The 19428-nt window shown below is 49.3% G+C and overlaps 6 protein-coding genes across 6 annotated transcripts; 1 reads left to right on the top strand and 5 right to left on the bottom strand.

The window, feature by feature from the left end:
• Positions 1-343: 343 nt before the first annotated feature.
• FOBCDRAFT_49863 (fungal-specific transcription factor domain-containing protein) lies at positions 344-3203 on the bottom strand. The gene is made up of 2 exons (XM_031187918.3): positions 2184-3203; positions 344-2133 (listed from the first exon to the last, which is right to left on the bottom strand). The coding sequence occupies exons 1-2, from the start codon at positions 2874-2876 to the stop codon at positions 379-381; spliced, it is 2448 nt and encodes an 815-aa protein (XP_031035183.3). The 5' UTR covers positions 2877-3203; the 3' UTR covers positions 344-378.
• A 3159-nt stretch (positions 3204-6362) lies between these two features.
• On the bottom strand, positions 6363-8891 carry FOBCDRAFT_49860 (transcriptional repressor TCF25-domain-containing protein). Its single transcript, XM_031187920.3, has one exon. It carries the CDS (start codon positions 8664-8666, stop codon positions 6552-6554), a length of 2115 nt encoding a protein of 704 aa, XP_031035185.2. The 5' UTR covers positions 8667-8891; the 3' UTR covers positions 6363-6551.
• Positions 8892-9508: 617 nt separating this feature from the next.
• On the bottom strand, positions 9509-11925 carry FOBCDRAFT_49854 (Scd6-like Sm domain-containing protein). Its single transcript, XM_031187921.3, has 4 exons — positions 11685-11925; positions 11596-11631; positions 11301-11541; positions 9509-11099 (listed from the first exon to the last, which is right to left on the bottom strand). The coding sequence occupies exons 1-4, from the start codon at positions 11699-11701 to the stop codon at positions 9723-9725; spliced, it is 1671 nt and encodes a 556-aa protein (XP_031035186.2). The 5' UTR covers positions 11702-11925; the 3' UTR covers positions 9509-9722.
• A 668-nt stretch (positions 11926-12593) lies between these two features.
• Positions 12594-13477, bottom strand: FOBCDRAFT_49851 (t-SNARE). The gene is made up of 2 exons (XM_031187922.3): positions 13101-13477; positions 12594-13033 (listed from the first exon to the last, which is right to left on the bottom strand). Exons 1-2 carry the CDS (start codon positions 13278-13280, stop codon positions 12614-12616), a joined length of 600 nt encoding a protein of 199 aa, XP_031035187.2. The 5' UTR covers positions 13281-13477; the 3' UTR covers positions 12594-12613.
• Positions 13478-14353: 876 nt separating this feature from the next.
• On the top strand, positions 14354-16789 carry FOBCDRAFT_322291 (uncharacterized protein). The gene is made up of 3 exons (XM_031187925.3): positions 14354-15107; positions 15163-15586; positions 15640-16789. Exons 1-3 carry the CDS (start codon positions 14744-14746, stop codon positions 16559-16561), a joined length of 1710 nt encoding a protein of 569 aa, XP_031035190.3. The 5' UTR covers positions 14354-14743; the 3' UTR covers positions 16562-16789.
• Positions 16790-17042: 253 nt separating this feature from the next.
• FOBCDRAFT_230083 (uncharacterized protein) lies at positions 17043-19247 on the bottom strand. Its single transcript, XM_031187928.3, has 3 exons — positions 18356-19247; positions 18006-18304; positions 17043-17952 (listed from the first exon to the last, which is right to left on the bottom strand). Exons 1-3 carry the CDS (start codon positions 18851-18853, stop codon positions 17127-17129), a joined length of 1623 nt encoding a protein of 540 aa, XP_031035193.2. The 5' UTR covers positions 18854-19247; the 3' UTR covers positions 17043-17126.
• Positions 19248-19428: the final 181 nt, after the last annotated feature.

The following is a 19428-nucleotide window of genomic DNA, read 5'->3' as shown; positions in this document are numbered from 1 at the left end:
ATTTCCCAAACACATCTCTTCCTTTCCCTTGGTCTGAACAGGCGCAAAGCATACAAAAGCTCACGCTTCAACCATCTAACCCTAATGCGCCTCGCAGGGCCACGTATGGCCAACAGTATAAACGCATCTTAATACAAACGTCCCCGCAGGGAAATCCTTACCAACGCCCGCTGAACTTCCCAGACCCTGTATATCGTTCTTTTAAGTCCAGTTTGCCATCATCTTTGCAACTCACATATCCACATAAACACTCAAATCAATGCCTTCCAGCCGCTCAAGACAAAGAAAACTCAAGTAACAAGGGGTAGTAAGAAAACAGAGAGCTCGAGACTTAAATCTTTCTTCAAACTCAGATAGGTATCCATGCTATTGATTCCATTATTCCCATCCTTCCCATAGCATCCAGTTGTCAAAGTCGTTCAGAGCTGCCGGGACTCCAATAGAATTTCGTTGGTACATGAATGGTACATGATGCCTGTATGCGTCCCCTTGGAAGCCGTCGACGGGAACTCCAGTCGAGCCCATGGGAACACCATCGAGGTTCATGTTGGTTGCCCTTAGGCAACGATCCAATACAATGCGGAGGCTTTGTGTAACCTCATCTGTCTTAACTTCCGGTTTGGACACGCATTCCAGAACAACAGCAAGACAGACCACGTCCTTGGTGTCCCGACCACTGATGTTGCGAACCAAAAGGTCCAAAGTCTTCTCCACAGTGCTGATAAGTCGCGACGGCGACCAGAGCACAAGGTTCTCCGGGTTGTAGGTCGGGAAGTCGTCTGACGAGTCAGGAGACATGCGCAGAGCTTGTGAGCCAAGTCCAGTGCTATCAGAAGCTGGCCGAACTGCAGACCGTATGTAAAAACACACACTCAAAGCCGCCTGGATAATATCCTTCTTCAATACCTGGTGGTACATCTCGGCAATATCTTGGAAGTGCGCTAGCATAGGGTCCAGCTCGTCTAGGTATTTCATGATCACCATTGAAGATCTCAGATATGCTCGAGAAATTTGACCTGGCGCGTCAGATGCTCCTATAGCGAAAGGTCGATAAAGTGCAAGTAATGGCCGTCGCACATGCATATCCAGGATGACTCTGGACCTCCATTGCTTGCTCTTCTGTGCATCACTTAGAATGCCCTGCCTAGGGAAAATGTAGTTGATATCATCAAGGAATCGCTCCAGCTTGGCTCCCACCTCCAGGATCTCTTGATAGTCTCGAATTGTATCGATGCGATTCAACATGTGTGCTACTTTCATCCGCACACCCAGAGTCATAGCTGCATAAACTTGCATCTGGTTGTCGGTAACCACGTCTATGGGTTTCGACTGTGGTAGCTCTTTCATATCTGGGAAAAGCTCAATGTCATCCAAGTTGCGGGGTGGCCGACAAGTAAAGTCTCCTTCCCGTACCAAACAAGGAAGATTGCTTGCGAGTGAGATATGGAGGTCCATATCAAGAATTGTAAACCATAACCGCCGCCGCATTTCGCTGAAGAATATGGGGATTCGAGGTTCAAATTCGGAGGGATCGCGGTGAAGACCCATTGTCATGGCCATGCGTACGATAGAGCCCAGAGATGTCCAAGAGTCCTGGATCCGAGGGGTGATCATTCGCTGCGCATGTAAGAGCAAGACCTCGACCTGAAGTACCTCGAACTCAACCAACTGTTTTCCTCTTAGACTATCCAGCCATGTTCGCACAAGAGCGCATGCTGTTGGGATATGGACGCCGTCAGATCGCTCGTTGCCAAGCCCTTTTGATTTAGTTTCGAATCGGGATGCGACGGAGCAAAGTGAAAGTAGTTGCGGCAAAAAATATTCGGACTGTATTTTGCCTTCCCAGAAAAGGTTGTACTGCTCCATGAACATGGGTAAATGGACGATACGATAGATGGTCTCCGATGTATCGACATATGAGGCGACAAGCCTGTCACATACTGCCTTTTTAGGTAGGATATCAGTCATCCGCTTCTGAACGGGCATCATCGAGTCCACAAAGACGGTGATCGGAGACAAAGATTTCCGGTACTCGTCAATAAGCGCTTTGTGAAACCGCTTGAAGTTTAGCAGAACATCTCGGACGCCGTTGTTATTCGAATTGTTTGCCATGAACTCCTTGGCTTCGTCAAACTATGAAGTTTAGCAAATATGTACTTCAAGGTGATATCAAGGACAATTACCAGGTTGAGCAAGACACGAGGACTATTTTGGCCGTGATATCTTGTTCGCAACGCTCCTTGCTTGACTGTCAATCCCCGGATGGTCTCAGAAGACGCAGCAATTAGTCTGCCACCACTGCCTTCCGAAACAACGGGACTTCTGGCCATAACTTGCCTCTCAAGCCTTTCCATGCGCATTGACAACTCTTCGAGTGAAGGCGCAGCCCCAGTATCCCCATTGCGGATAGGTCCATATGTTGAATCGTTGCTAGGGAGAGGAGTGCCTGAGTTGAATATGCCGGGGTTGCAATTGCGCTTCGCTGGTCGAGCTGGTTCTGGCATTTCGCTATCGGAGCCTTCAGAGAGATTTGCGGAATCGTGATCCATAGCATATTTGCAGGTTCGATTCGATTTCTGGCATTGAGAACAGGGACAAAGCCGATCGCATCGTAGTTTGCGCTTCCGGCATTCGGTGCATGACTTGACTGGCCTGGGTCTCTTGACACTTCGTTGTTGCTGCTGCTGTTGCTGAGTGAGCGCAAGACCCTGCGATGGCGTTTGCTGGTGTAGGTGCTGTGGTGGTGTTTGTTGTTGCGACAGCGGCGCATCGTAAGCTGTTGAGCTTAGAATGGACTGCGAGGCTGTGACCGGGGCGCTGCCACCATCGTGGGTAGTTGAGTGCGCTGTGGTCATCTCGGGCATGCCTGCGGTCATGCGACTGACTGCCAGAGGACTATACGATAAGGATAAAGCTCGAAGCTACGAGGGATCGAGCGATAGGGTGGGAAAGTGGTCGGTGGAAGCCGTATGCGAATCAGAGAGGCGCAAGTACGCGAGGTCGAACAAACGGCCAACGAGCGAGGGTCCGGTGAAAGTGCGCTGACCAGCTTCGAGGACTGAGCAATAAGTGGGATGCAGTGGTATTCACGAAGCCGATGACAGCCTCGGCTGGGAAAGGTAGACAATGGTAGGTCGCTGGCGCACTGAGCTCGCAACTGACATGGCGGATAACGAAATAGAAGGAACTCGAGCAGAGTTATGGAGGAAGTAAAGCCAAGAGCAGAATTGTCTAAGGCGAAGCCGAGACGGATAGGTAAGTTAGAACCTAGAGGCACCACCAGGCACGCAGCTTCGGATAGGAAACGGGGCACAAGGCACGGGACACGGGGGACAGCCAGGACCACACCAGTAGACGTAAGGTTGGTGGTAGTGTAGACCTTTGGTTGCAGATGGGATGGGACGGGGCAGTTTGGACTTGCCAGGCCAGGGTCGTTGAGCTTTACCTTGTTCGAACGGGACGCAGTTGACGCCGTGGAGCTAGCCTAGAGCTCAGTGGCAGTGGTCCGGTCCGTTGCCTCTCTTTTTTTTTTCTGGCTGTTCCGTCTGATTCAGCCACCCCAGACACGCGCACGCGCGAGTCGGGCGATCCAGCAGCGCACCTGCGGGCCTGACTACCTGGCTGCAGATGAGAGCTAGGGTAGTGGACCCGTTGCGTTGGGCTGGGTTGGAGTTGGGCTGGATCTCCCTAGAGTCGTACTGGAGGAATATTCTCGGTTTGTTAGATACGTGATGGCCCCGAGATGTGATTGGTCTCGAAGCGCCTTGTGCGAGGTACAAGGATGATTGTTACTGCTTGATGGTGGGATCTAGCACATGGCACAGTGATCCCCAAACTCCTTAATGTTGACTTTAGTCAATGACTGAGTCGTTCGTTCCGGGACTGCTTAAATGCCAGGAGGCGCTGGAGTCGCCATCTGGAGCTGGAAATATTTTAACTTGGCGGGGGGGGCGGTTTGATCGGCCGATGGAGACAATTCAACGGACCCAAGACACCGTACCTTGTCTTTGATAGGTGTTATAGGGACCAGAACCTGGCTAGAACGTCAGAACGGGTCCAGTTCTTGGTATTGTAGATCGCTTGTGGTCACTTGGCGAGAGAATTGGTTATTGTGTGTCAAGGAGAACAAGAGAGGAATGTATTGTATGGTCAATAACACAATTGGACCCTAGAAACAGCAGAAATGTGATGAGGCGGTTATTCTCAAACGATCACTTGAATTTGTTTATGATAGATGATGAAATAGACGTTCTCGGTGTGCAGTGTCTACTTGTGACAGTGGAGAAAAGGCTCCTCCTTCTCTTTTATCAGACTGGATTCTGATATTGGACGGACTCTGCCACAGAAGGCAGGTACGAAAAGGCCGTAATTGCCTTCCCAGTGCCCAGCATTAAGATTGGATGGTTGTTGAGGAAGGCACCAGCGGTTGTAGTGGTGTCCTTCCCTTTCATCTCGGAGCCGATCTCTGGGCCTAGACCATCAGACCTTTGAAGCAGGTGGTCTCGATCGCTGTTGTGCTCCCCCAAAAGGATACATGAATCGCACGTGATACCTTGAAATTGATCCTGAATCCCATATTCGCTATCAATAACACGAATCCTGATTCAAATGTAATCATCATCAACACCTCCCCCTTCTGTGATCGACAGCCTCGACCGGTCGTTTCGCTGTCCGTCTCTTTTCGGGGCCGCTATCAAATGTCACCGCCTGGAGTCCTCAACATCAAAAATGCTTGGCCACATGGCTCGTGCTAAACCAGGAACATCCATCAAAAATTATCAAGAGATTACCAATCCGACGAAAGCCGAGAAAACGCACAAAGAAAGGAAATTCGATGAATCTAGTCGAGGGCCTTGAATGGAGATCTGCATATGTAACTATGCCGATCGTGACACTTGACTTACAGCACAGGCACAGCACGGTTTTGCTTGGCCCATCAGCGGGTTCACCACGGATTCAAATATAATCCTTTCGGCCGACTCATGTGCTCCATCGAATCCCCAGTCTCCTCCGCACGCGCAAACCCGTGCTTTTTGTAAGCATTTCCATTCAATCCCCGGGCCATCGACTTACACAAGACAACTCAGTCTCACTTTCACTTTTATTATGGGGTCATGAGATATGCTTAGCACAAGCGTCATTATCTAAGCCTCAATTGTTGCGAGTCTCGATTGACAAAAAAAAGAAACGCAATGGCAAGGATTTGGTTTGCGATAAATGATGCTCGGCCTTTCGCTCTCAAAAAAGTCTGAATCGAGCTGCTTGACTAGATACAAGCGCCTGCGTGGAACGACAGCCCGTTTGCTGGCTCTCCGCCGATTACCATAGTTGCCTTTGGCTTCTCATTGGCATTAACATGCTCGGACAAAATGGCCCAATTGGCTCCTTGAGGCTAGAACCATTCCCCACCACGTTTCACCCTGGTTGGCGTCCCCAGAGTTCAGAGTCCAAAGTCCCAGACCGAGTCGAGTCGCGAGCCCGCAGTCTGACTTGGACCATGCCTGGTATATCATGTGCTCCGAATCATCAGCCATGAATGTTACATGCGCCGCATGCGCCTGAGCTGCTACGACAAGTAATTCCAGTCGGCCGACGATGTGCTCCGTGCTTCTGATTTAGGTGTCGGGTTTCTCGGCTCCGAGAAAAATCCCCATTGTCGTTATTCGTTCCTCGGATCGTTCTCGACAAACGCTAATATGCCCAGGACATGGGCACCTTCTATTGCTATTATTTGTTCATTGTCTTTCAGCTGCGCACCCCTGGTTGGCTCATGCTAAAAGTTTCGCTCAGCAATGCCAATTAATGTCGGTTCACAGCCAGCTCTCTCATGGACCAAAATGCCGCGATTAATTGTCATAAATGCAATCTCTCAATGCAGCATAGCTGGAATGGAGTGCTTGCTCAACAAGTCCTAGCCGCCTCTGCGAACTGCTGTCTTCATTAGTCCAGGATGACTGTCATGCACTAGACAGGGCTGAAAATGGCACGCTACGGCCGCAAGAGACAGAGACTCCGGAATCCTTTTACCACCTTGAATCAATAACGACTTTTCTTATGAGTGAGATATGAAGCTGACAGATTTGTGAAAGTTTATACAAATCACCATCATCACGGCTTAAGTCTTACTACATACTGTGCAAAAATCACTCGATAATTTACCAAAACCCTTGTCAAAGTGCATGTTTATTATACCACGTTTCTATAATTTAATTGGCTACAGTTTGGTAGGGTTCATTAACTTCTGCCGCCCTTTCTAGAAGACTTCATCTCCGGTACCGCACTAACGAGTTGGATGGCGTTGAAACTTGCTCAATTGATACAACGAAACAATTTAATGCAATTTGTCTAAATGCATAATAGTACAACTAGTCAGAGACTACTGAACACTCCTTCAGTCCAGTAAGCAAAACTGGTTTGTGTTCTTTCTTCCCACGGGAATAAGCGATTGCTCAGCCAAGAGCGTCTAGCAACTTTTGATGGGTCCTCTACTCCATACTTCTGCACCATCGTCATGAACCCCATGTCCCATATTATCCAGCGAATAGTCAGCCTCACTGACTCCCAGGCCAAGCCCCTGGAAGACCACTGTTGGGTCCTCTCTCCTGATCCTGATCCTGATCAGGCTCATGCTCATGCTCATGCTCCTGATCGTCATCAGCCTCATCTGGCATATCGTAGTCATCAGCATTCGGCCCGGCTATTATGCCAAGGACATGCATCATTCGCTGAACAAATCCTGGAGCATCTCCTCCACCACGTTCGTGCTCTGCAAGATCCCTCATAAGTTCTTCGTCGTCTAGTGCCTGCACGGCCGCAAGATGAGCGTCCTCTTCATCATCTTCACCGTCATCTCCAAAGGGTGCGGCGCCGGGTGCACCACCCTGACCAGCTGCCGCAAGGCGCTCAAACAGGTTGTTCAGGCGTGTTTCGACTGCACTTTGTTGACCTCGTTGTTGTTTTGCAAAAGGCAACTTTGTGCCTTCGCCTGTAAAGATATTTTCCTCCTCAGGGGGTGGTAGAGGGTCGAACTCGTAGTTCGGTTGCATTTCTAAGTACTCTCGTGGCGCCAGACCCATAAGTGATGTCTGGCCCTCAAGATATACAAGCCTTGTGACGCCTTGATCAGGAGGAGAGTCACTGCTGGGCAGCACACTTGTATCAACCTTTTCGAGACTCTTGGCTGTCTTTTCAAGGAGAGGGATAGCTTGTGCGTTGTTCCAGATATCCTTGGCTTGGTAGATATAGAGCTTAACCCAGAACGAACGCGAGTTTGAATCAGCGTTTATGCCCCAGATAGATGGAGGTGTATCAAGGTTTAACTCCTGGAACAATCCACAGTACAGCCAGGGGACACGTCGCATGCCCTTCTCGAGCTCTTCAGTTGCACGAGCAGTATTGCCTAGTTGCAAGTGAGCCAATATCAATGTCTGTCGAAGGTAGATCGAGTCTCGGTTATCGGTCGTCTTCTCTAACTCCTCCACAAAATCGATCAACCACTGAGACTCATGGGCACGAATAGCCAGCCAATGAATGAAGTGTCTCATGGCATAGGGATCACTTGGATCCAAAGAGTATAAAAGCTTAGCCCACTCCAGGGCAGTGCGATTGGTGCCCTTTCGCACGAGACTCTTGAGGTAGTGATATCCAGCCAACCAGAACTGCCTGTTCTCTGGACGGCGGAAATCAAGACGTGCTTTGCCTTGCTCAATGTTCTGACGGAAGGCATTTGTGGTCACGCGACCAAAAGTGAAAAGAGCTCGTTCACAAAGTTCAGCTGCGAGAGCCTGGTTCTGGTCTTGCTTAGCAATAGAGCTGACCTGTAGGAGTGTCGAGACATGATAGGGTGCTTCCTTGAGGAGAACGATCATTCGCTGAGGGTCTCCGATCTGCACGCATGTGAAGAAGAAAGCTTGTAGAGCGTCGTAACTTTGCTCGTGCACGTATGCATACTCCGTGAATGACCCATCTTCAGCTTTTGCCACCTCCTTCATGGTCAAGCCACCAGCACTTTGTTTTGGCCAGTGCTCACGTCCCTGGATAAATACGTTTCGACGCAGGGAAACCTCCGGAAGTTTCGGGGCTCCAGGAGGACCACGCAGGAAAGTTTCAAGATCAACTTCTCGCTGCATGGGGCGACGATTGCGTTCTTGTTCTTCCTCTGCTGCTGCGGACTCGATGACGTCTCGGCCAAAGAGACTTCGCATTTCATTGTTGGCCTTGAGGTGATACGGGTTGATAGAGAGAAGCTCATTGATTCGTCGAGTCTGAGCTGCTGTGTTCTCTGAGGTAGATGTGTTTGCAGGAGTTGATGTCTTGATGTTGAGTTCTCTCATGGCCTTATCGATCTCGTCCTCATCCTCCTCGGGAGCTGCAGCCTTGGCCTTAGACTTCTTCTTCTTCTTGTTTTTTTTCTTCTTGCTTTTCCCTGAAGTTGATGGTTGCTTGACTTCGGTCACATCCTCCTCGGGTTGTTGTTGCTCCACCTCATCCTCATCTTGTGTTTCGTCGTCATCGTCACCACCCAAAGCTGCAAAGAGACTCACGCGAGGCTTTGGTGCGACAGGCTCATTCTCTTTATCGCTCTCACCTGAGCTCATCTCTGCCAGAACTTGAGTCTCCTCTAGCTCTCGCTGCTTCTGCAGCTTGCGAAGTTGTCGAGTCGACATTGTGAGTAATGTCGTGGGTGTGACGAGTGTTTTTGAGTTTGGTGTAGGGTGAGCGAATGTGAGGCGTGACAGTGATGATTGAGATGCTTGAAGGGGAAAGAATGAAGAGTATTGAACAGGGCACCAGAAGGGATATTTATACAGCTGTTCGTTATAGTTTGTCGAGAGATATCAGGTTGCAGAACGTGAGGCTTCGATAGACTTTCAATCAGTCAGGCCGAAGAGAGATTATGACGTGTGCGGGGCTGTGGGCAGAAAATTTAAGCTCTTACAGTTCACGCATAACATCGTTGCCTTGTATCAATTAACCTTCCTACCGCCCAAACAATGTGGTCAATAGAGTCAAGGGGAGTACAAAGTAATTATTCAACGTTGTCGAATTAGAAGCAAACATAACTTCGGCTCTCAACATATTCACGACATATTACCATCATGCTCATGTCAAAGTATGAACAAGTAGTCACGGCATTCACGTTCACAAGAGAAGTGCGTCAACTTTGAGCTTGAATCGTTGGTTGTATTCATGTCAGATGCCTCATTCCTCTTTGAGTTGTGCTTCTGATATGTGTCAAGCTCCATTTCCTAGTTTTGTTTGCATCATCATGAGCTTTCGTCGCCTCATTAACTAGGCTTCCTTCTTCATAACCACCAGCGCCAGGCCGTGCCAGGCCGTCCTTTGTGTTTTTAACTCTGCAATTCAAAAAGGGCAAAAGAAAATCCTTTTGTAGCCTGCTATGCGAAAGGGCCTCCAATTCCGCCCGCTTCCAATTCGATCCTAACTCCAAGCCTCGTTCTTATAGAGAGCCAACCCTCCGTTCCCTAAACCCGTTCAAGCCCCAAGAACGGTAGGGAACCGTGTTTCGCTTGTGTAAAGCAGCAGAAATGCAATCGTCCCAAAAGTAGGAAATTTGTGATACATGTTACGAGCAATTATGAAACCTGTATCGGTTCGTAGTCATAGTCGACGTTGTGGCGTACCGCCCAGCCTCGCGGTGCCGTTTGACATGGATGATATGTCTCAATTCGTATTATACTGGCCGGTGACGTCGCGGCCGATTATTGTTGAGCAGGTGTGGTCTGATACTGAGGACGGTTTCCACCTCGTCCACCGCGGCCATAGCCACGACCGCCCCGACCACGACCACGACCCCGACCACGGTAGTTGCGATAAGCACCATCAACGCTCCCCTGGCCAAAGGTCTCCATGTTCTTGCGCTGTTCCTCGCCCCTCCATTCGCGACCGCCGGGCTTCTGGCCTCCGTTTTCGGTTCGCTCTCTGGATTCACTGGAGATGTTGTCAAAGAACGATCTCGACTTGTTGTAGGCAACAGCGGCATCGTCAGTCGTAGTTGAGATCTCGGGCTGCTCGGCGACAGCAGGGTTTTCTGGCGTCTCCAGAGGAGATCCAGCAATAGCCTCTTTGACAACATCTTGCTTGTTGAATTTGGCATTAGACTGGGCGAAGTCGAAGTCAGAGTCGGGAACCGCGACCTTAGCGGCAGCAGGATGTCCACCACGGCCTCGACCTCTGCTGGCTGGTCTACCTCGGACGGCGTTGACACGCATCTCGTTGACCTTGTTCGTCAGGTTGTCCATAGCGTTGCCACTGTTGTTGCCCAATTGGGCCATAGCAACAGCGACCGCAGCCCTAGCAGCGTTGGTGGCATCCTGAACATTGGGCGGTGCAGTAGCTGCAGGAGCCTTGCTGGCAGCATCACCTCCTGCGCCTGGTAGAGAGAAGGGCTTGGCAGCAGATCCTGTCAAAGGAATCACAGGATTGACCCGGTGATTCCTGGGTCCAGTAGGAGTAGCCTTGCTGATGTCCTCAGGCTTTGCTTGGCCATTGGCAGCTAGGCTCGCAGCAGTCTGCTTGACTTCCTCAATCGAAGGTTTCGATTCGACAGGTGGTGTAGGGGCATGAGAGGGCTGTCGCACACCTTGAGCCAGCGATTTGGGTTCCGTGGGAGGTGCTGCCTGTCCGCTGGGAGTGGCTGGCTTGGCTCGATCGGCGCCAGGACCAATAGGAGCTGGCTTCGCATCTTGTGAGGGACCAGAGCCTGAAGTGGCTCGTTGGTTCGCGGGAGCTTCAACAGGTGCGTTAGGGCCAGGAGCACCGGGACCGCCAGGGCCTGGTGGAAAAGGATAGTTGCCCCAAGGTCCGGGACCTCCAGGACCTCCAGGACCGTTGGGTCCACCAGGGCCGCCCGGAAATCCTTGACCAGGAGGGAACCAGCCAGGAGGAGGGGGATACGGCATGTTCCCAAAGTTAGGGCCTGGGCCAGGTCCTGGAGCACCACCACGACCCCAGTTTCCCGGTGGTGGGCCTCCGTAGAAGTTGTTGGGTGGGTAAGGTCCTTGGCCTGGGCCGAAAGCCGCAGGTCCTCCTGGTGGAGCATTTTGGTTAGGCCCTTGGGCTCCAGGGCGAGCTCGAGCCTTGCAGCTTGTTAGCTTATGTGTCTTGAACCACAACAGCAAAAATGACAACAGAGTGTGAAATCCCAATCAGAAGGAAGGCAACGGAAATCTCGACATTATTTTTTGCGCTTTCCGACAATGACAATGTTTTACATCCGAAATATTTCATCATATGGGAGAAGGAGAAGGGGGATGTTCAAAGGGAAGAAAATGACTTACGCCAACGATGGCCGGATCATCGGGCACAGCTGGAGGCTTGTTCTCCTTGATGTTGGGATGGTCCTCAATTCGTAGATCCTTCACGTCGCTGCCTCGGAATACAATGTACTCGTAGACTTGGTCGGAGGGGGCAATCTCTTCGTCAGGTCGGCCTTTGCGACCTTCGGTACCGAATGACCTCACATTTTCAAGTGATACTGTCGACTCGTCCGAGTTGATTTCATGTAGAGTGCCAACATAGCTACCACAAGGTCAGCGACGTTAATCAATTGACGCGATTGAGCAAGTCACATACCGAATATCGCTTTTGGAGATGAGGGAAATGCGAGACCTATGGCTGCGTAAGCGGGCGTAGGCAGGCTTCAATGACCACGTCCAGCATACCCGAGAAATTCAGACATCGCCGATGTGAAAAGCCACGTTCAGCACGTGGTGAGCTTTGTGGGGGAGAGAAAAACGCTCGAAATACAAATACAGTAGCAAGAAGATGCACGATTCGATGGGTGGGAGGGAGAAGAGAGAAGGAGATTGTTTGGTCGTGAGCGAGGGAGAGGGAGAGAGAGGTGTGAGATGAAGGAGGGGGAGGTTGGTTGTGTGGAGGTAGTAGAGTTTTGTGAGAGATGAGGAATGAAAAGAGGCTGGAGGTTTCTAGAGCAAAGCCCTGCAAGTAGTAAGGTGCGGATTAACCTCGGCTGTTTTTCGGCGATTGTTTGGTTACGTAGCTCGAGGCTCGAGCTCAAACACCTTCAACAAGAAGAGGTTGAGCGAAGGCTCTGAAACAGATCACTGATGCAGCAACATATATAAACTGAGTGATTCAGCTACGTTTGACGGTGAATGACCGTATTCTGCTATTGCATTGGAATTTGGTAGAAAGTTCACTTCAGATATGAAAAGTGACACTCATTATGAGAGTGGATCTAGTAACATTGTACTCTCAAGACTTAAGATTTCCAAATTACACTCTAACCATTGTGATTTCAAAAATTGTTGTAGTAAGACAAGACGGTCTACATCTACAAATCACTAAGCATGCTAAACTCCTTCATCAAACGAAAGTACGCGTAAGGCCCATTATCAATAACAGCATAGCGCATCCATTGTAAGCCAAGCCAAGCCGGGTCAAGAAAACGGCTGCCTAAACTCCAATAACCAAAACCATTCCTCATCGGAACTTGCTCAAGATGACCGCAATAATAAGAATAACCAAAACAGTGATAATAGAGATGGTGATTATCCGATTTGTAGCCATCCTGCAATTTCAAAAAATGTCAGCTCTTCCATAATTTGCCATGACGTCTGTGTGGGCCACTTTACCTACGCGCCATGCCCCTGAGTGTCTTGACGCTCCTGTCCACGTAGCCCTCACTCTCCAGCATTATGCCGCGAGTGTGCTCGATGGTTTCTCGCTGCCTGCTGAGGTCTGCTAGGGTGCCTGCGCCGATGGCTTCGGTCTCGTTGGCGAGGGCCTGGCTGGCCTTCAATCGCTGTGTGCTTCGATCAAGACGGTCGGTCCCCGAGAGCAACTGCTGTCGCTGCTCCATGTGAATGTCTGATGAGCCAGCGGGGTCGTCTGTGTATCGCGATCCGAAAAGTGCTGATCGATCGGAGGAGAGAGTGGTCAACTTGCGACGAGCAGCATCTGTGTCTGACTCGTAGTTTCGGAAGCGCTGATTGACCTTGGTGCGAGAGCTGGTGGGGATGTTTTGCTTTTCCAGGCGCATTGCGCTGAGCTGAACGGCGAAAGAGTTAGCATGGACCTGAGTACTGGTGGCGATGTTGAACACCAGATAGACCTACCTGCTCATCAAGTTCCTCAAGCGCCCGCTCGGCTTGGCTGATAGCGGCCTTTCGAGGCTCACCAGCTAGTTCAGGAATCTGGTCCAGCTTTTGGTTTAGGTCGGCCTGGATGAGCTTGAATTCAGCCTCGTATGAGCTGAAGAGCTCAGAGCCAGCATCGGTATCGAGAGGGTTCGACATCGTGAAAGGAGGCTGGAGAATGACAGGATATCGAGGGGATTGCAAATGCGACTAATTTCGGTCGTGATAGGGGTCGGACGCCGAATTGTAGAATTTGTTGGGGGATGTAGTTGAATTCGTGTCGAACGCGCAATATTCGGGTGATGTTGGATCTGAGTGGTTGATGGTTTGACGTTCTCGTCAGCGTTCCAAGTTCGGCAGGCCGAGTACTGAGTACCTGGTCGTTTGCGTATGAGAGGCCAAGTGACCAATGAACGCAGCAAGCTATGGTGCACGTGATGTGGTGGTCTGTGCACGATTGAATCTGGGGCAGTATATCACTGAGAGTTGGCGACGAAATTTTGGGCTTTTTCTTCTTTTTTTTCTCTTCATAGAAAGTTGAATACCCCGGATTGCGAAGAAAAAGCGGCTCAGCGCCACGACCTCGGTCAATGGCGTCGGGTTGAAACAAACTGGGCAGACGAAGGCGGGTTTATCCTGCGCGGCGCTTTTAAGAATTGGTGACTCGAATTACCGTTTACCAGTCCCGTTGAGTGTTCGACATACCATAATTTGAGGTCTTTGAAAGATTGCATAATGAAATAGCGGTCTTGAATATTATGCATGTGAAAATGATGTTCCGGATCAGCTATCGTCCTGCCAGACTCGGCGTGGTGTAGAGTTTTCTTCAAGGTTGGGTTGAGATTTTCGGATCTTGAGGCTGCTGATGAAAAAAACCCTGAAACGGCATTTCAGCCAAGCCACATCCAGGATATTGATCAAGATGTGGCAGGCTGCATATCCCGCGAGGCTACAGTGCAGCCACAGGAGCATGAACCACCTGAGCTATCGCATAATGCCATTGATTATTGGGATCCATTGCCAGCTGTACTAGCTCCAGCTGACAGTTCAGCAGCCAAGCTTGCAAGGTCCTTTACAAGGTCCCTACCGAGTCGAGTCGAGTTGAGTCGCGAGTCACTTCGGTTTCCAGCTCCGTCCGTGTTAGTGGGTCATAAGCTCAATGTTGGGACGGGATAATCATCGATGTCATTTCTCGGAACCCCCAGCAAAAATAGAAGCTCGACCATTCATCTCCCGCTGACTCCCACCCTCCGCAAACTCTCATATTGTAGATCCCCAAAAGCCACTGTCTCTCTTTGAAGCCAGAAACAGAAGCAAGGCATTACGGCACTGCTACTAACTCTAATCTGCCTGTCTTATCTATTAGTACATCTCGGATACTGTATCCGCTACTCGCTAAAGCATGCTGGAGCCACAGCACATGTAAGTCCCTGTCTCGTCATGGTGACCTCCACTATTGCTTCCGTTGTCCAACCCCCCAAAATCTATTCCATTGCCTCGTCATCAAATCAGCTTCGACAACTCACACCGTCTGTGGCTGCGAGACCAATACCGATACCGCTATTTATCCAATCATGAATTGATCATCGCCTGAACTGGAGTATTGGGCTTGGCTCTGTCACATGCTTTTTCTTCTATTCTTTGCTCTGTCTCTAGTCTGTTTCTGCTCTCTATTCAAGATAGATGTCTTGTACACCCGCTTGAACAGAGCAAACCTTTCCCTCTCTATTGTCTGCCTGCCTACACCGACAGTCGATACAATGAGCTCCTCGACTGATCGCTTCCGCAGGAAAAGGGTCGCCATTGTCGGCAGCGGCTCTGCTGGAATAGGTGCTCTGTGGGCATTGAACAAGACGTATCATGATGTCTACGTCTACGAAGCCTCCGACAGGTTTGGCGGTCATACAAACACTGTCGATTTCAAAAAGGGAAAGTTTTCGACAAAGGTCGATGCAGGCTTTCATGTTTTGAACGCCGCCACATACCGTGAGTCTTTGTCCCCTTCAACGGTTATGCGCCTAAGCTCACCAAGCTCCCTTAGCCAACTTTACCAAGTTCTTGGAGAAGATCAACGTCAAGACTACACCTACAGACCTAACATTCAGTCTATCTCGAGATCGCGGCGCTTTCGAATGGTCCGGTTCCAGCCCAGCCTCATTATTTTGTCAACGAAGAAATTTACTCTCACCGCGAATGTGGCGAATGCTTTTCGACATATTCCGTTTCAACCAATTCGCCTTGGATATCTTGAGCGATGACGAAGACGATATATCGAGCATTGAAGTTTTAAACAAAGCGACAAACTGTACCTGCAAAGACATCACAATTGGGCAATACTTGGAGCTTGAAGGCTACTCGAATGCCTTTAGAGACGATTATCTTCTTCCTCTGGCGGCATCAATATGGAGCACGAGTCCTGACAAGTGCTCACTTGAGTTCCCCGCAGCGACATTCGTGCGCTTCCTGTGAGTTCGGATTTCTAGTGACACTGTACAAGCCCATACTAATCATGTCTCAGTTGGAATCATCATTTACTGAACACAATAAGAGCTCGCCCTCAGTGGTTGACAATAGAGGGCGGCTCTAAATCATATGTCGATGCTGTCATGAAAGGATTCCCTCCCAATCATCTTTTTCTCAAGACACCAGTCAGGCATGTTACGACTGAGAGCAACGGTCAAGTTAGGCTGCACCTGGAAAATGGTTCATCAGCTCTGTACGACCACGTCATTCTCGCCACACATGGTGATGAGGCATTCGATATCATCAAGTCATCCGCCAGTGAGCAAGAACGTTCCATCATGTCCAGTTTCAAGACGTCACAAAATGAAGCCGTTCTTCACTCCGATCTCGATATGATGCCTCGCCGTAAGAAGGCTTGGGCCAGCTGGAATTATCTTGCAGTGTCATCGCCGTCTTCACGAAAGGGAAACATCAACCAGGTTTCAGTCACTTACAACATGAACATTCTTCAGCACATTCCTCGAAACACATTCGGCGACGTCTTCGTTACTTTGAACCCGCTTCAAAGGCCAAAGCCAGCAAAAACGCAGGGACGTTATTATTACTCGCAACCTATATACACCTCATCCGCCGTCCGAGCACAGAAACTTCTAAAACACATCCAAAACACTCGCGGTATTAGTTATGCCGGCGCGTGGACCAAGTACGGTCTCCATGAGGATGGTTTCAGCAGCGGACTCGAAGTGGCCCAAGAACACTTGGGTGCTAAGCTCCCATTCGAGTTTACCGATTCTACATACAGCCGAGGCAAGATCCCAAGCCTAAGTCTCATTGATCATTTGTTACGCTTGATCATCTTGGTGATTCAGGTTTTTGTGGTTCAGATCCTTGAACGATTGGTCGGGAGCAGTCCTTCTCCACGTCAACGGCTTGTGAATGGTAACAGGGTGAGATTTGCAAACGGAAAGCATCGATAAAAGTGAATTGTGTGTCTATTTGGTAGGAGTTCTTTAAGATTGGTAGTTTTTCTGATTTGCAGGCGTGCACTTGAGGTTAAGTTATATAGCATAAAGCGATGAGATTGCATAGGCAGGTTTTATACTGCATGATTACTGAATTCGATATCATTTCTTCTTTCACACTCTTGGGTTGGCAAACATCATGGGGTACTAGGCTCGCAAGTTAGAGTAATATGATACTTGTTGCAAAGCGAAAGTGTTTCTACTCCACTTCAGGCATCAAAGGTGAGGCCTTCAAAACATGACATTCACATGCCTTCCACGCAATATGACTACGTGGTGACTTGACTTGCGATCAACCTTATCATAGAGCCCTTATGTTACATGGAGGTGACGTGTCGCTACAATGAGATATCTCCTCAATGCAGATAGGCCACTGGAGAGTTGCGAAATGTGGTAGTCAATATACGTGGATAATATGCTCAATGGTAGTTAAGGATTGGTCCAAATATCATCATTATTCGCTTGCCTATATACCCAGAATCTAAAGCAAACGCCATTACACTTTTAAGCATTGTAGCAACTACCTCGAAGGTAAGTTGGACAGTATCGCAATACCAACGCCCAATAACAACTGCACACCCAAACTCAATCCCAAGATGAGATGGACATACATCCACTTCGTAATCTGCAACACAACACCATTCTCAGGCTGCATCCCCGGAACTACTATACCAGTAGAAGCCTGCGCCGTAACAGCTATCACACCAATCGCAAAAGTCGACATCAACTGTCCCATATCTTCCGTACTCCCATTCAGGGGCTGTCCATACGAGGACTCGGCTGGATAACTCTGAAACTGTCGATCGCTGTTCGTAGGGCCTAGTGAAGAAGCTCCGTATCCTTGCAGTGCTATGGCTGAAGTGGCGAGCGATGTGACGTTATTTCCGATGTAGTGCTCCTTGCGTATGGCGTTGACGACGGGTGCAACACTCACGTTGCAGCGGTAGAACCATGCTTGGGAACTTGAGGCTTCAAAGGCTGTTACTTCACTCCATGTTTGGCCCTGAGGTGCAGCGGCGTTGAACATGAATGTTGTTTGGTTGGCGCCGTTTATGGCTGTGATGTTGACTTCTGTTTTTTTGTCATCGTCGATTGTGATGGAGATTTCGTTGCCGTTGCCTCCTTTTGCGACTTTCCAGCTGCGGCAATACCCTGTGGCTTCGACACTCCTGTTGGTGCTCACCACGAGATCGTATTTCTTTGGCCGTGAAGCGGATTCCTGGAAGACGTATATGCAAGATTTTCCGCCGCAGAATGCCAAAGGATCGTTGTTGTCCCATAGTGTTCCAGGTTTAGGAATATCGTCCATGCCTCCCCAGACCGGCCCAAGGGCGATAGTGCCATAACTAAACGTTTTGTTAGCGTTTACTTATGGAACCTTTGGGAGACCTTAGTGTACCTGTTTGCAGTGTATCGCAAGGCACCGAGCGCTTGTGAGTTGTTTTGCGACTTGTCTGCGAGAACTCTGTTTGTGACGATGTTGGACATGTCTGGTATTGTGACATTGCCAGGGTGTAGAATTGCAGCCGAGTCAGCTGTGTTTGTTGAGTAGACGAGACCGAGCATCGCTAAAGCAATCTGAGATACTATGTTGAGTATTATGAAAGCCACAGCGTATGACCGTAGTGAACGTGATTTAGATACCCAAGTGAGTTGGATGATCTTGGTCAAGTCTTTTGCTTTCAGTATCAACTCGGTCTACCAGGCATTAGTTACCATTAACAATCGATATTTCCGAGCTTGACCTACCTCTCGATCTGGCCAATCTCGAAGACTGATAATCCAATATCTGATCTCCACAGCCATTGCCTCCAGAGATATCGTTATGCTCATTCCAAGACCGAGCGACAGTCCAATAATAAGAGCGTTGAATTCTCGTTTTGTCGTTGTCGACATGATATCTAGCTTCGAGTAGTACCATAATATCACGTAAATGGCGACGACAAACAGCACTGAAGCGAACCATCTTAAGATATTCGCAACCAGAGCCTTCCGTAGCTTCTTTGGACGATTTCGAAGCTTCTCTAAAGCAATTGCCCTACTTGGTCGTCGATGGTGTAATGCTTTGTCGGATTGTTGTGGCGAGCCTGGCGTTGGCGTTGAGTTTGACCTGCAGAGGGGATTCGATTCATCTCGCTGGTAGTCATGATGTGGTTGAGTCTGGAACTCTTCCTTTGGTGTATGAAACCTCTCCAGCTCATGAGCCGAGTGTGAATTGTTGTGTCTATCCTCTACCGTTCGCTCCATGGTCAATCACCTGAGAGGATAGAGGATAGAAGTAGTCAATGGCGGGAAACATTTCGAATTCTTTGGTGTTACACATGTTTTGGGCTTGGCTTTTATTTAAGGTTTTTCGCATCTTGCCTTGCCTACAGCTTTCGTGTCGGCGGGTCTAAGGCCAATCCGAGGTCCATTCCATTCGGAGTCAAGTTGAAACAAGCAGCTACTAAAGTACCTTTCCGTCTATTGCCTCACGCCTGAAGAGTCACTGCCGTGGGTCTTGGTTGATACTAAGCTTTTAATAAGATCGATCCGTTTAAATGTCTGAGTGGTTATGATGTGCCACCGCGTAAGTGCAACCAATAGAACCGCTCAATGCATACTCCCTTTAAACTGTCAAAGCCACAAAGGATAAGAGATGATAGCATCACTATGGTATCCGAAAAAAGAAGCTTTCCAGCTGCTGAAGCATAATCGAGGCCTCCTGCTGCATCTACACTACACTACTGTAAGTTCGGTGGTGCCGACAGGGCTAAACGATGCAGGTGTCTAGAACCTCAAAATACGAACGAGCTAATGATGGTAGCCATTGCAGCAGGGAT

Source organism: Fusarium oxysporum, chromosome VIII (assembly GCF_013085055.1).
Source record: "Fusarium oxysporum Fo47 chromosome VIII, complete sequence".
NCBI lineage: Eukaryota > Fungi > Ascomycota > Sordariomycetes > Hypocreales > Nectriaceae > Fusarium > Fusarium oxysporum.
Note: the sequence above shows the minus strand (reverse complement) of the source record. Positions and strands in the feature narration are given on the sequence as shown.

Bases quoted from the DNA above. Each gene is read 5' to 3' on its own strand.
- FOBCDRAFT_49863 (XM_031187918.3), bottom strand. From the start codon at position 2,876: ATGACCGCAGGCATGCCCGAGATGACCACAGCGCACTCAACTACCCAC. The intron at 2,134-2,183 runs GTAATTGTCCTT...TAAACTTCATAG, and splicing joins CTCGTGTCTTGCTCAACCTG to TTTGACGAAGCCAAGGAGTT.
- FOBCDRAFT_49860 (XM_031187920.3), bottom strand. From the start codon at position 8,666: ATGTCGACTCGACAACTTCGCAAGCTGCAGAAGCAGCGAGAGCTAGAG.
- FOBCDRAFT_49854 (XM_031187921.3), bottom strand. The intron at 11,542-11,595 runs GTATGTGACTTG...ACCTTGTGGTAG, and splicing joins ATCTCCAAAAGCGATATTCG to CTATGTTGGCACTCTACATG. The intron at 11,100-11,300 runs GTAAGTCATTTT...ACAAGCTGCAAG, and splicing joins ATGATCCGGCCATCGTTGGC to GCTCGAGCTCGCCCTGGAGC.
- FOBCDRAFT_49851 (XM_031187922.3), bottom strand. From the start codon at position 13,280: ATGTCGAACCCTCTCGATACCGATGCTGGCTCTGAGCTCTTCAGCTCA. The intron at 13,034-13,100 runs GTAGGTCTATCT...TTCGCCGTTCAG, and splicing joins TTGAGGAACTTGATGAGCAG to CTCAGCGCAATGCGCCTGGA.
- FOBCDRAFT_322291 (XM_031187925.3), top strand. From the start codon at position 14,744: ATGCTTTTTCTTCTATTCTTTGCTCTGTCTCTAGTCTGTTTCTGCTCT. The intron at 15,108-15,162 runs GTGAGTCTTTGT...AAGCTCCCTTAG, and splicing joins TTTGAACGCCGCCACATACC to CCAACTTTACCAAGTTCTTG. The intron at 15,587-15,639 runs GTGAGTTCGGAT...ATCATGTCTCAG, and splicing joins GCGACATTCGTGCGCTTCCT to TTGGAATCATCATTTACTGA.
- FOBCDRAFT_230083 (XM_031187928.3), bottom strand. From the start codon at position 18,853: ATGGAGCGAACGGTAGAGGATAGACACAACAATTCACACTCGGCTCAT. The intron at 18,305-18,355 runs GTAGGTCAAGCT...AATGCCTGGTAG, and splicing joins GAGATTGGCCAGATCGAGAG to ACCGAGTTGATACTGAAAGC. The intron at 17,953-18,005 runs GTACACTAAGGT...CAAAACGTTTAG, and splicing joins TTGCGATACACTGCAAACAG to TTATGGCACTATCGCCCTTG.